Raw genomic sequence first — 14,587 nt, 5'->3', positions numbered from 1 at the left:
TTGCTGCTATGAAGTTGGAGGAAATTATCTTGTGTTGCACATCTCCGCTTGGAAGCTGGCAAATTTGTTGAAACATGACCCTGTGCTGTATCTCATCATCTCACCAGTATCTTCACGCACACACTCATACCAACACTTTGTATTTTCTGAGCCAGTTCTAGTAGAGCTGGCCCAATCGGTTGTCTGAAGGAGAGCTCCAACCTTTTTTACTATTTATACCTTTCACAGTAAGAGTCCCAGATACAGCAGTATGCACAGTATCAATGCTTAAAAAAGGCCATTAAAGCTTACGATGTGCTATTTTTACAAGTTATATAATAGCCAGTGTTTTGGAGTTGAATTTTCCATCAAAAACATGTTACTAAATGTTTGTGTATGCCATGAAATGTAGTTCATGGAAAGAAGAAAATTGGTACCGCTCGAAACTGGAACCAGCAGGTGAAGCTGTTAAAAAAATCAGAGATCGGAATCGGCCAAGAAAATTGTTATCAGTGCATCTCAAAGTCAAACATGGAACGGTGTATCTTTGATCCACCTCTCACTCCTCGTCTGATCACCGCTGACAGCATAAACTCTGAATGTTTCATGTCCTGATGAGGGCTGATTTTACACCACGCTGTTCTCCAGCTCTTCTTTTCTAAGGCTTCGGCACACTGAGTGTGAAGTAGAGGAAGTTACTGAGATCACTGAAGTGAACACTTGGTGGCCCCTTTTGCTGGAGGCGTTGTTGTCCTTAGCTAATATGGGTCACCTAAATGAAAAGTGACAATTCCACTTATATATCCCTGCATATTAAATGGCCTTAATTCACACTCATAAGTCCACTCTCTCTCTCTTTCACACACACACACGCACACACACACACACACACGCACACACACACTGCCTCTAGCTTTCTTCTCTGACTTCCCCTCGTCACTTCAGAGTTCAGGGATCATTTTAGAGATTAATGTCAAATTAATTAAGCTCATAAAGCCCCCGCATGTCCTCTGAGGCTCGATCTCGGCCTGTCTGTGAGGACGTGCCACACCAAAGCCAACTCATTTAGCTGTCAATCATTTCCCATTTTACTGAATTCTCCTTTTACTCTCCTCAACCTGAAAATACCCTCTGTCATCTTTCCTCTGCCCCCTCACTGTGTGTCTGCGTGTGTTTTATCATTGCTGTAACAGTAAACGCCGCCCTCCTCTCTGCAGGTTGCTGAGCAGTCGACAGTGATCTGGACAACTGACAGAAGGAAGCAGGAAGGCAGAAACAAAAAACGGGCACGAAAAGTTCAGCGTCTCGACGTGGGAAATCATCAAAAGCAAAGCCCTTCCTCCGATGGGCCCTCATTTACTATTTAATGTGTTGTAGAGGAAACTGAATGACGTATTTGTGATAGTTCAGCATTATCTGCGTTCCTCCTCTCAGATAATGAGGGTGAAGAGAAGTTTAAGGCTCGGGCATTCGTGTGTGTGTGTGTGTGTGTGTGGGTGGGAAGAAGGCCAGCTGCCGGGCTAGAAAAAGAAGGTTACTCAAATTTGCATAGGCTAATGAAGGTCGAGGTCGGACCGAATGTGCCAGTCCATGAAGTCACATCACCGCCTTTGACAATGCACACTCACTCATAAACATCAGTCCATTAGACACGAATCTGTTTCGGGATAAGAAGCTCCGACTGCTCAGTTACACAACAATAAATTAGGTTTACAGTAAATTAGTTTGGATTTACATGTTATACCCCTTTCAACACCTGCTAACATCTCGTTTTCGTTGTTGTCTTTTCAATGTGAATGTCGCCATTTACTCCCGCGTGGTCACTGGAGCTCCAACCGACTGTAATGTGAACACAACACTCGGGCGAACACGCTAATTTTCGCCCCTATTCTGACGCGATAATGTGACGTGCTGAAGTTAATGACCCTGGCTCGCTGACACTTTTAAGTCCATTTCTGTTCCGGTTGCACCCTAACATGGTTTAGTCAGCACTGGGTTTGAAAGAGAGTCAGAAGAAAAAGTGGTTTCCTTGGGGCTTTCCTTGCATCCTGTGCAGCTTCCGTTATCAGCTACCAGGAACACGATGTGTCAAATTCAGAATGTTATTGATTAAAACCTAAAAACAACTTTGAAGGTCTTCTGGGTGTAGACCAATGAGACAGCTGCTGATTTCTGCTGTTTCGACTTTGTTTTTCCAGCATGATTGTGACGCAGAACGTGACATGTAAGGAAAGAAAATAATAAAAAGGCAAACTCGTCTCCTGGCAAAAGGAAAGGAGTCAAACGTCTATTTTTATCAGGTTTACCTGCGTTAAAGCAAACTACACATATTGGTGTAAAAGTGTTATTATAGGCCTTTTCAGTCTCTGTGTATCTGTGCAGTTGCCCAACTGAGTAGTAGAAAATGTATCACCGATATTGATTCATCGTCTCGTCTATCAAGCAATGGTACTAAGAGTCTACAGCTATGGTATTAGGTCTGTAAGCCTGTATGCTTAAACACAGCTGTACTCTGAGCTACGACGTCTGCATGCTAACATGCCCCTAATTACAGTGATAACATGCAATCATGCACAGCAACATAACATACAGTCTCAGAGATATTTCCGTCTGGTCCAAAGTGATTGAAGGACGATGGACAGTCCAGCATCCCTAGAATCAAGCAGCTAGTCTGGTCAGAAGTGCCAGACACTCACTGAATTGGCTTTTTTTTCAGTTTAATATCATAATAGACAGAGAGAGACAGACAGAAGCCCCCCTCTGGTCTCACAGAAATGTTGATGGCCATTTTTTCAATACTTTGAGAAACTTAACTGGCAGATGATCACTTATCTACGCAAACATTTAACATATTCAGCAATGATTAAATAACCGATGATTGCGGCTGTTTTGTTTTTTTTTGTATTTTAAATTCATAAGGAACTAAGAGATGCCTCCTTTTGTATCCTTATTTTTTCATTGATTTTAAACAAGACACTTTCTTTCACCATATGTATTCAGTTACATCAGAGATGCCTCCTTCTCCACAGCCGGCGTGGCCCCGCTCACATGTGTGTGCAGCGATGGATATCCGAGTCGATGTACGAGCTAATTAACACACTATTGATTGTGGCTCAGTGTCAGGAGAAGATTCACTAAGTGTACGATAATGAAAGGAATTCGTAGGTAAAAAAATATATCACGCGGGGGGGACGGGAGGAGCAGAAAAAGAGACGGGGTGCTGCAGATGTCTTGTAGGTTAATTACACTCGACTTTGTGCCTCACAATGTGGAGCGTGTGCCTCCACCGAAAATTAGATGTGTGTGTTTTTCCGCAGGCAGCTGCATGTTTAATGACAAAACATGATGAGACGGGGACTGTGGAGACCACGTCCACCTGTTCTTTTCTACCCAGCCCCCCTCTCCAAATGTGAACACACGCACACACACACACAGATCTATACAGCTTCATACAGCTGTTAAGAGTCTGTTGTGCTGATTTGCATCTTTTACATCCAAATGACTGCATTTAAAAGCATGCTGCTGTCCAAAAACACAACACACAGACACAAGAGGCTGTCCATGCAGAAATAAAGCTGTAATGAAAAAAAAACACTGTGTGTTCCTCCACATGTAGCCCCACACAGAGGATAGTTAGATCTGTATCTCTTTCACACGTAGTTCCCAGTAAAGTTACTGGAATAACCTCTCAGGTGGTGATTTTCCACTATTCATCCATGCAGCTTCATTTATAAACATTTTCCTGGCTTGTAATTTTGTCTAATTTGCTACACAATGCAAAGAACAGACGGGACAAGGCACCGCCCTAAACCATAAACAAGTCTCAGATTCAAATACGTCTTTAATAGAATCTTGTGATTGCTTTATTTTCTTGTCCCTGCAACGTTACTGCTTTTGTTATTAACAGTTAAACAGTATTGATCCCTGCTCCCATTCAGACATGACCCCATGTGGGAAATGTCCCTGCTGTCCCTGGCATTTTTTCAGGATTGAATGCGTAAACCAGAGGGGCTTTAATGAAAGGGAGATAAATGGGTCTCTGTGGACCAAGAGAACAAATGGACATAAAGCAAAAACAAGCTGGTAAATACAAACAACTGGTAGACACTGTATGTAGAAAAAAAACCCCAAAAGAAATCCTTAACAAAAAAAAAACCAGCATGCCGCTAGAGCGGATTGACTCATTTAACATTGCTGGTTTTTCACTTCCAAGTTCTCCACTGTTCCCCGTTCTTTGTCTTCTAGCTTCGACTCTCTGAAGTTTTAAAGAGACCAAATATTAGAGTAAAACTAATCTGAGGAAAATCCATTTCGCTGCAAAACAGATTAACAATTAAAGCTCTTGGCAGCGACAGCCTTTGAAGTATAATGGCAGGCCGGGCAGTCATGTCTTTATGATGTACTGAGAGTAGCCCGACACAATATTCAGTGGCCCGCTGGAGACTAATTCTCTCCTCTGGTCTTGAGGTCTTTCTCCTCTCCTCCCTGGTTTTTTGGCAGCAGCCAGCAGACCTAATAACTGCTCGCTGCTGCATCACAAGTCTTTTAATCCCGGGATCTTTATAATCCTTTTGAAGCAGATGCTGTAAAACTTGCCGTGCGGTTACACTGCACTGTCAGCGCTGACATATCGCAGAGGTACTTAATGCTATTATAACACTCGACAATGCGTGGCCATTTACCGATTCTGGACACATTAGTGGACTTCAAATGCTGGCACATCAAAGATCCTCCCAGTTGGTTCCCCGTGCACCATACACACAAGTTAAAAAGCAACATATTCACCACAGCGGTGACGGTTGTTCAGCATGACAGTTTGAAAACACAATATGGACTAATGAACTTATCAAAGTGAGCACCCTGACCTTTTGGATGAGTGGGTGGGGGATGTAGGAAGAAGGGCCCTTCTGTTTTCCATGCAGCTGAACTGAATGGATCCCATCACTATCACAAAACACACACTGACACACATAACCCTATCTGAAAGCACAGCCCCGAGTGCTGATCACAGGGGTCTGCCCACGCCAGACCTACCGAGGGGAGCCCCTGTGACCAACCAGGCGCCTTTCATCATCCTCCAGCCTCCTCTGGCCTCTGGTGTCAAACACTGTGCACTTTCACACAGACATGACAGTAAAAAAAAAAAAAAAGAGGCTACTCTTATATGCATAGCATTTCTCTCTTAAGTGGTTACGTCTGTATACAGAAAAGTCAATCGGAAAATCAAGACAAGTTAAAAAAAAACCTGATCCCCCGTAACAATTTTGGAATCCTGGACTGTACGTTACTCACAGCTGATTGGACTCAAACACGCCATGTTGACACCGTAAGCTAGGATACTTTTTGTCATGTCAGGTCATTGTTTTAGTCTTTTCCCGTTTTATTTTATGTTCACCTAGTTACAAGTGTACGTGAGGCAGTGTTTTCCCTCAATCTTTTTTGGTTTGTCGACGTTTCTTTCTCAAATTCCAGGTCCTGCATCACTGCCCGTGTTCCTCATGTCTCCCTGGTTTGCACTGGTGTATTAGCATGCCTTTCTTGCATGGCCTACAGCTTTAGATCAACGAAACTCACTTTTTTGTTTTACAGCCTGCCTGCCTGCCTGCCTGCCTGCCTGCCTGCCTGCCTGCCTGCCTGCCTGCCTGCCTGCCTGCCTGCCTGCCTGCCTGCCTGCCTGCCAGCTTGCCTGCCTGCCTGCCTGCCTGCCTGCCTGCCTGCCTGCCTGCCTGCCTGCCTGCCTGCCTGCCTGCCAGCTTGCCTGCCTGCCTGCCTGCCTGCCTGCCTGCCTGCCTGCCTGCCTGCCTGCCTTTTGGGTCCTTTGAGTTGAGGATGGCTGAGCGCGAGCAAAGATAATGGAGGTAAATTCATCTGTTCATTTTAATTATGGATCTTTACACAGTTATACTCTATGTTGTAAAGGCAGCAAAATAAATCATGTATTAATAAAAACAACTCTTTATAATCGCATATGAGCCCACTGAATCTAATTGAATCTCCAGCTGCCTTTAGAGATTTCCCACCTTACGTGACCGACTCATCTGAGCTCGAGAGGAGGAGCGAAAGTGACAGCGAGAGAGAAATGAAGGCAAGAGAGAGGGTACATTGTCACTTTTTTGTTTGACTTGGGAACTCACACATGGGAATATCAGCTCAAAGGTGAACCAGTGTGAGATGTGAGCAGCAAAAGGAGACAGGACGACAGACAGAATGGAGAGAGAGTGAGTGGGGGGGTGATATAGCTGAAAAAAGGAGGAAATGAGCAATGGAAGGAGAGGGTGACGTCGTCCTCCCATTATCAACTTCCAACACGAGCCTCCCAGTGCAGCTTCCCAGGGAACAGGGTGGCACCAGAAGAAAGCATCGCCTGTGGCAGCAATAACCCGCTACGCTAAGTGATATGATATCTGCGTGCGAGCACATTCCTTGGCTGTTTTATGAGCAGCTCTGACAACCCCTTGACATCTCTCACTTCTCCCTTTAGCGCGTAAGAGTTATGTCTACAGATGTAAACTGAGTATCACATCTTGCAGTTTCTCTCCTCCTCTCTCGCACCTTTATTCCTAACAACCCGACATCTCACCGGCAAGGTTTTTTTTTTTTCATGCTCAACTGTTTAATTCAACAGTTAAGGTGGCACAAAGGAGCCAAAGAAGACAGGATAGTGGGAGGAGGGAGGGAGTGTATGTGGATTTTCTGCTGACTCCACTGACAGGAAAAAAAAAAAAAAAAATCAGTCATTATTGTTACAAGAGGAGCAAATCAAAGCCATTCAAATAGCAGTGTGCACCGGAGGACGGACGGACGAGTTGGGTTTCAGCTGAGGCAAAAAAGAATAGGATGAGGGGCAGAGACGGAGCAAAATATTCCCCTCAGTGATGAATCGATGAATAATACATTATCCCAGTTTGAAAAGGTTGCCTCCACTTCAAGCTCATCCTTTAAACGTTCAAGTTGCTGTTGGGCTGAATGTAGCCTGTAGGCAACAACACGGGGCTGACTTCACCAAATCCAAAGCTTTCACTTCTGGATGGCTCACTTCCAGATAGATGACAATGATGCCTCCATTACTGGCCAACAGATCCACATTTTTCATCTTAATGAAACACGCTCCTTGGAGCCCGAACTAAATATTTAATGGCCTCTCGCGACAACCTTGAAACCCGTCCTGCAATACAAAAGGGATACCCCACTTTGTTTCTAGTCCTTTTCATTCATCTGTTCCGACTCTCTCTCTTTCTGTCTGCCCTTCTCTTCCACCGGAGAGGAAAAAAGGGACAAACCACAACAAGAGAGGGCATCTCAAAGGACTATTTTCCTAAGTGGGTCTCTGCTTTTAGCCTGAGAGGAAGCTGGGATAGAAGGAAAATGATGCCATTTGTGACGCTGGGATATCAGTACCAATTTCCCCCTTTTTTCCCTCTCGGGAGCAGTTCCCACGGAGATGCTGTGGAATGCTTGATTGGGCAGTACCATGTACAAAATGGAGGCAGAAAAGTGTAACCAGCCCTCAAAGGTTCACGTGAGGCAGGGAATAAGCCATTTCACTGCCTGTACTGCAAGAAAATGGGGTTTCAGTGAGAGACATGGGGCTGTGAAGTGAGGTCAGCCATTTTATTGCATTTCTCCACGGGGAGAGATGGGATGAATGGTACGATCCAGCGCCCCTCAACACTTGGGTCCCTCTGCAAGTTTCCTAATCCGCCATGCAGTTAAGTGCATTCATTGTGCTCTCCCAGGTGTAAATGAGTTCAAGATTAAAGGGTAAGAACAAAAAACCAACACGACTGGGGGAGACCCACCGATGGCTGATGAAGCGTCTCTCGGTCACCTACCGCTGTCATTAAATCCACTCCACATGTAATAAAGTGACGACAAGGGTGAAAAATAGGCTTTAGGCGTGTGTGTAAGTGAGCGCCGCTGTGAGTAAATGTGTGTAACGCTCATGCCTGAACCCAAGTACCTGCTGTTTTGGCAACTAAAAGCGCCCTGGCCTCCGTCCAGTATTAGGTTATTCAGTTATACATGAGTGTGTGCAAACGTGCATGCTGGCAGGAAGGGAGTTCATACAGAGCTGTATATAGAGGACAATAACAGTCCTTCCACTGTTTGAGTAACCTGTTAGCAGCTGGCAGGTCGGAGTCTCAGCCAGACAAAACAACGGATCAATTTTTTCATGCAGCGACCGGGGCAGAGGATGGGAGGCTGCGGCAGACAAAACAACAGACTGCTGTGAAATTATACTGAGAAAAGGTGCTTGAAGGGGGGGAAACTAAACATCACCTTCCTCTTCCATCGTGTTCACCTTTCATGTGCTGGAACCCCACAGAGAGTGAGGTTGCTGCTGGTGTTAAGTATTTAATATCATGAAGTTCACACGAGTTTTGTAGTTGCATATAAACTCGAGACTATCTAGAGACACATGTTGCAGTGCCGGCTCGTACTCACAGCAACGAGAATCTGCGTGCCGCTGTGCACGACCTCGATGTACTGGTAGTCCATGAGGCAGCCCATGACGGTGATGTAGGAGTGGCTCTCCGTGGTGCGGACCCCCGGAGCCTGCGGCATCTCTCTCCTCACGCAGCCCGGCCCGTGTTCACTCCACCAGGAGTGATGGGCTGAGATGTTAAATGTCAGCAGGTCGCTGTCCTGAGAGGAGAAAAAAAACATTTAGTGTTTTTCTGCTTGAACTCTATTTATTACTTATGATTCATGTATTCTTCATGAGAAGGCTGTGTAGTACAGGAGGCAGGGAGCTTGTCTCTAGACACCGACAGTAGATGTTGGAGGTATTTTTTTTTTATGACTGCTCTCTTTTCACTCAAAGGGCTGGTTCATCCAATTTAAAGTGAAGAGTGGGCCGCATTTTTGTTGACGTGACCGAATCTGACCCGAGCCCAACCCGATCCTGGGCTCTGGGGTCCCGACAGGTGTGAGTCGGCAATCCATGAGCTATTTCAGACGAAGAATCTGCAACTCTGCTAGCAGCTCGGCAAGACTACATGATTGCACAGTGGTGTTTTGGGCAAAATGCTAATGTCAGCATGCTAACGTACTCAAAATTAGAAAGCTAACATGCTAATGCTGAGCAGATACGTCGCTAACCAAGTTCATCATCTCACTTAGCCTGTGCTCCAAACTCAAAGTCTTCCAGGTGCACGATGCCACGAGTTAACACATGAGGTAACAGACACCGTAATTTCTTTTATTTTGCAGCAAATTTAGATTTGAAAACGCATCTCTAATATTCCATATTGCACATATATTCCATTCCACTAGCTTGATACAAATACTGTAGTCTACAAATACAGGTGTGACTTTAAACAACTGTTCCTTTATCAGTCGGGGCAGGTGAACATGCCTCGAGTTTACAAACAGGGATTCTGACTTCGAGTGGCGTTCCATTGCACTTTTTCTTGTAGGAGGTTGGAAAATTTTAGTGCTGCACTTTGTACGGAACAAAACTTAATAATCAATAACACATAGTCAAGCTGAGGCTAATGGGAATGCCATTACAATGATGGTAGGTATCTGGAAATATCCAAAGGGTTGGACAAATTGAATTCTGACCTGATGGTGGCACCAGAGGAAGCATCATTAGGATTCATCTTCTGGGTATTTCACTGCAATCAATTCAGTACTTTAGGAGATATGTCAGTCTGGATCGAAGCGGTCTGATCATTACTGCCATCCCTGAAGCCATGCTGCTGCTATAGCTAAAAACATTTTCATCACTTACTCCAAGTTGTGTTGAGCCGTGTACACCATTATGATTTAAAATGTATTTGTGACTTTTTTTTTTTTTCAGATAATCGCCTTTAAAGATTTTACAATTGTACAATTCCGTTTGTGATGCTTAAAGCGTTGAGAAATTTGAATTTAATTCAAAACGGCACTGTGCTTTTCCTCAAAAACAAAGTGTCTGCTTGTTTCTCGGGATAATCCACAGACCTCACCGTCGACAGATTTCCTTGGAACCACCCTCTGCTTAATAAATAATCCCTGTGAAAACAGCTGACCGTGTGTTCTGTGGTTTATCCGGAGGAACAGCAACATTGTTTCGGGAAATAGATGTTTCTGTTGAATGTTTTTTGTGACCGCTGTAAATCTAACTCCATTCACATCCATGGATATAGTAGAGATTCATACGAATAATAACCAGGGAAAGTTTCTGCACTGTTGGATACCAATAAAGATATGTGAGAATATTTTAGAACTTTCTCTCCTAATATTTGTGGGAACCAAGCTTTTAGTAACTTTAGTAAAACTGAGGATTAATTTCTGAGGGCATAAGCTTTATGCACATACAGGTTAGGAGTGCACAAGCTGTAGGCAGTCTGAGCCGACAGACGTGCTTCTTTCAGTGGAAAAGTTTTCAGATTTTTTTTTTTTTTTTTAACTTTTCACATCCAGCGTTTTTTTTTTAATACATGTAGCTCTTGTGCACCCTGGTGCTGTTCAATTTGCACACAGCCACATGAGCCCACACATAGAGACGCTCACACCAATCAATACCCCAATACAGCAATCTAACCCTGCATCTGCCCCTCAGTGACAAGACATGCATTATTAACAGAGCCGAGCGCTGTCAGGAAACATCTCTGATTTCTATCCACCCCCACTCACACTCACACGCATGCATCAACAACATATCACCGATAGCAACAAACTGCCATTCGACAACGGATCTGTGCAGCCGGTGGAAATAACTGCAACAGGAGTCGTGAGCGATATTACAGCAACGCAGCCGCACATTATCTTCATGTCAATCACTCATCATTGCCCCTCTGGCTCCGTTCTCCTCCTTTGTTGCTCTCTCGAACAGTCACAGAAAAACAAGGGCGGCTGAAGGTCAATAGGTACGATTGTGAAGTCTAATGACTTAACAGTTGCTGCTGATTGAGCCTGCGAGCGAGGGAAACCATCTCTATCCGAGCCGCAGCCACACTCATGACTACAGTACGTCGGCAGTCGATATTTAAAAAGCTGCTGGCAACTTACTGTCAGGAGTGTTATTGTTCTGCTCCCGTGCACCCAAAAGACAAAATCAATCCCTCCGTATCGTAGATTGAAGGTTAGTCTACTGATATTGCCCGAACTATCATCTTTAACAAAAGTCAATACATATTTGGAGACAATCCTGTTAGTGGTGTCACTGGAGACACGGGGCCTTCTTCAAAGCTAAACAACAAATGATTAGAATCTTATTTCTCATGATTTATTGTTTCTGAAAATACGGCGAGGAGGGTTTGTGTTTGTGGGTGCACATCAGGGAGCAAACCTAAGTGGCTAACAGGGTGTTGTAGACTCCTCTGGCTCTGATGAGAGCCTCGTGTTTACCTACATTTCATAAAAGGTGTGCACGGTTGCATATTGAATCAGGGGCGTGTGGAGGGTGGTTTGCTATCATCTCTGAAATCAAGTTTGCAGTCACTCTGTGTGGTGATGAGAGAGAGGAATGCTGAGGAGCGCTGTAGAGACGAAAACATTCTCATGTGTCCGTATGATTTAGGATAATCAAGAGGATAATGGCCAAATATCCTTTTCTTCTTAGCCTCAACGTCAGCAACAACAAAACTGTTTATCTGCCTCCGCTGATATTGTGTTTTAATATTGCCGAAAAACCTAATTCCGTTGTCTCCATGGACAGATTTCGCGGTTTCTGTTGTCAAATCAAATGTAAAAATGTGATTTGATCACTGCACATAAATAATACATGATGAGCCAGGCGAAGCAGCTGAGTTTCTCTGCTGTCACACTGAGCTGTCCTACTTTATGCTCACAAAGCTGTCTAACAGAGCAAACATCAGCACGTTATTGATAACACCTTTATCATGCTCATCAATATGAGTGATTATATATCTAGACAGAAACAGCGGAGGCATATTTAATGAAACCACGTTAAACAAAGTCTCTCTCTGGAGCATGCATTGCGGGTCGGAAGCATTTTATCAAGTCCAATTGAATGTGAATCCTTTTTATATCCCTAATCAGATCAAATCAAGGCTTAGCTTTTCATGCTGTACTAGCTGTGAAAACAAATCTCCCTCTGGGACAATAAAATTCAAATCTAAATGATAGTGCTCAACAAAAATTATAATAAGACAGAGCGTACAGCCATGCTAGCAGCTCTGTGAGGCTCTCTGTACGCACAACTGTTCTTTGAGATAAATGCATGCCAATATGCTCATAGTGACAATGTTGACGTGTGTTAAAATGGTGATGTTTCCCATGCTAACTAACTAAGGTGTTTCTGGAACAAATGTCACACTAATCCATCCAATAGTGCTGACGATATCTCATTGATCGACAGATAGACCAGGACTCCTGACTAACTTTTTACACCGGTTGCACTGCTGCATCTGACTTCCTCATCTATGATTTAGATGCACACAGTAACACATTATGTAAATTATAGTTAACAGGGAGAAAGGTGCAGGTAATTATTTTTCTGCATTTTGATGGCAACCTGCCAAAAAGTTAAAGTGACAAAGTGCTGATGTTTAACTCAGACTCAAATAAATAAATCAGTTATTGTTGGGGTACTGTATAAAACATTAATTGGTAAAAAAAAAGTTTACAATCCAAATAACAGGAAATATAGGTGACTTTCTGAGCAACCAGTTTGCAGCTTTCCCCCTGCACCCGTGGAGTGATATTATCGTTGTCGACGCTGTTGCAAAGACGACTGGATCGTTTCCGCTGTTCTCTGAGTTACAAATGACGACAACACAGGACAAAATGTGAGTTCATGCAGTCGCTTAATCTATAATAGAAATTGATCGCACGTTAACCCTCCTTTACCCGGGTGACCGCGTGCCCAGTGGCAGATAATGTTGTTTGCTGATAGTGAGGTTTAAAGGGGACCAATGTAAACACTGATGGCTTAATTACTCTACACCCATTACATTGTGCAATCAACATTTTCTTCCTGATGATACATATTGCCAATTTTAAAAAATAATAAAATGTGGGGCCAAAACTGATGTTTGTTGTGTTTTAATGTATGTTATCCTTTGCTAAAGTTAAATATAGAGAAGAGAAAATGATTTCATTGAAATCTGTTGCAATCAAGAGTTAAAACACTTTTTTTTTCGAAAAGCTCAGTAACTAAGAGCTGAATACCAAAATAGCGAAGGTGGGGGTGGAAGAAGCTTTTTCAAATTCAGACAGCTTCACGCGGGCATATCCAAGCCTGTGTCTACAGACGGAGTGTGTGCAGAGTGTGAGTGAGAATGAATAAAAAGCGAGGCTGTGAACGACTGGGGACTGTTTAAAGCAGAGGTGCGCGTGGAGTAGCGGGGGTCTGTCTGTCAGTCTGTCTTGCACTGCAGGGGGAGGGGATAAGAGATCAATAGGAGGTGACAGAGCATGTGGCATATGACTCCCAACAACCTGCCCCCTCACTCCGAGGGCCTTGTCATCCATACGCACCACTTACACACACACACACACACAAACACAAACACACACACAAACACACCCTCCAGAAAAGTCCTGTCAACATCGGTCAAGGCGAGTCAGGAAGAATTAGCTGACTCTGGTTTATGATGAAATGTGCTGGGGACCTCTCAGAAAGCTATAAGCCGAGGTTTGGTCGTGTGTGTGTGCATGTCTGTTTATGTGTATGGGTGTGTGTGTCTGTGTGTGTGTGTGTGTGTGTGTGTGTGTGTGTGTGTGTGTGTGTGTGTGTGTGTGTGTGTGTGTGTGTGTGTGTGTGTGTGTGTGTCTGTGTGTGTGTGTGTGCTCCATTAGCCAGCTCTCCTCCTGGCCACCATATGCAGAGCTGGGAGCCCAGGCTGGCTCCATCTGTCGGGTTAATGCCCAGCCTCAGCCCCAAGCAGCTGGCCCCTACAAGCCTCATTATTCTAGCTGGGGCCATGCAGGAACACACACACACACACATAGTGGACACACTTGATGGAGCCAAGGTCTATCACACAATGACAAAGTCGGCAGAGCTTGGGAAGGTGTTTCTGAAATTCATTTTGGCTGTCGGGTGCGAGATTAACTGGCGCCTACATGAATTCATTATTCTCAGTGGTCAGACGAGCTACACGGGCAAGATACCCATCAAAGGTTTAGAGAGGAGAGGAGAGGAGAGGAGAGACAGAACTTGCAAAATGCGCAGAATAAATTAAAATACATCAAAGGAGCAGTGAGCAGGGTGAAAAAAAATGGGAGACGACAGGTTGACAGGAGGAGCGAGGGAGGATACATGCACAGGTTGTGTAAATTTAAGTGTACATACAAATTTAAATGAGAGTATGTACGGGCATGGTGTTTAGGGAGGGGGGGATTATTTAGCTATTAATATGTGAGCTTCCACTTGAAACTCAACAGGGAGGTAAAAATCCCCCAACAGGTCAGCGGAGATTCACCGCACAAACAATTTAAAGGAAAAGAGACATTCGCCGAGGCTGAATTATAAGCCTCTGTCGAGGTTTAGGTGAATCTCAGAGAGTGATTTATAGTTTGGCGGATGGCTGTGTCGTGCATTCTTGATACACCGCAAGGAAATCGTGTTTACCCAGGCTGAGTTTGTTATTCAGGCCAGATCAGACTTGACGCAGGCGAAAAAGCACCTGGCAGAAGTGCATCACATCCAATT

At 44.2% G+C, this 14,587-nt stretch overlaps 1 protein-coding gene across 3 annotated transcripts in view; it reads right to left on the bottom strand.

The window, feature by feature from the left end:
- Positions 1 to 14,587, bottom strand: part of nkain4 (sodium/potassium transporting ATPase interacting 4) — a 52,709-nt gene that overhangs the window by 15,362 nt on the left and 22,760 nt on the right. For all 3 annotated transcript variants that reach the window (XM_037105489.1, XM_037105488.1, XM_037105490.1), the window contains exon 4: positions 8,425 to 8,625. In XM_037105489.1, coding sequence (XP_036961384.1) covers positions 8,425 to 8,625 — 201 coding nt within the window. The remainder of the gene's footprint in view (positions 1 to 8,424; positions 8,626 to 14,587) is intronic.

The sequence above is a fragment of the Acanthopagrus latus genome, chromosome 7, assembly GCF_904848185.1.
Source record: "Acanthopagrus latus isolate v.2019 chromosome 7, fAcaLat1.1, whole genome shotgun sequence".
NCBI lineage: Eukaryota > Metazoa > Chordata > Actinopteri > Spariformes > Sparidae > Acanthopagrus > Acanthopagrus latus.
The sequence above is the reverse complement of the archived record's forward strand: the minus strand, read 5'-3'. Positions and strand labels throughout refer to the sequence as shown.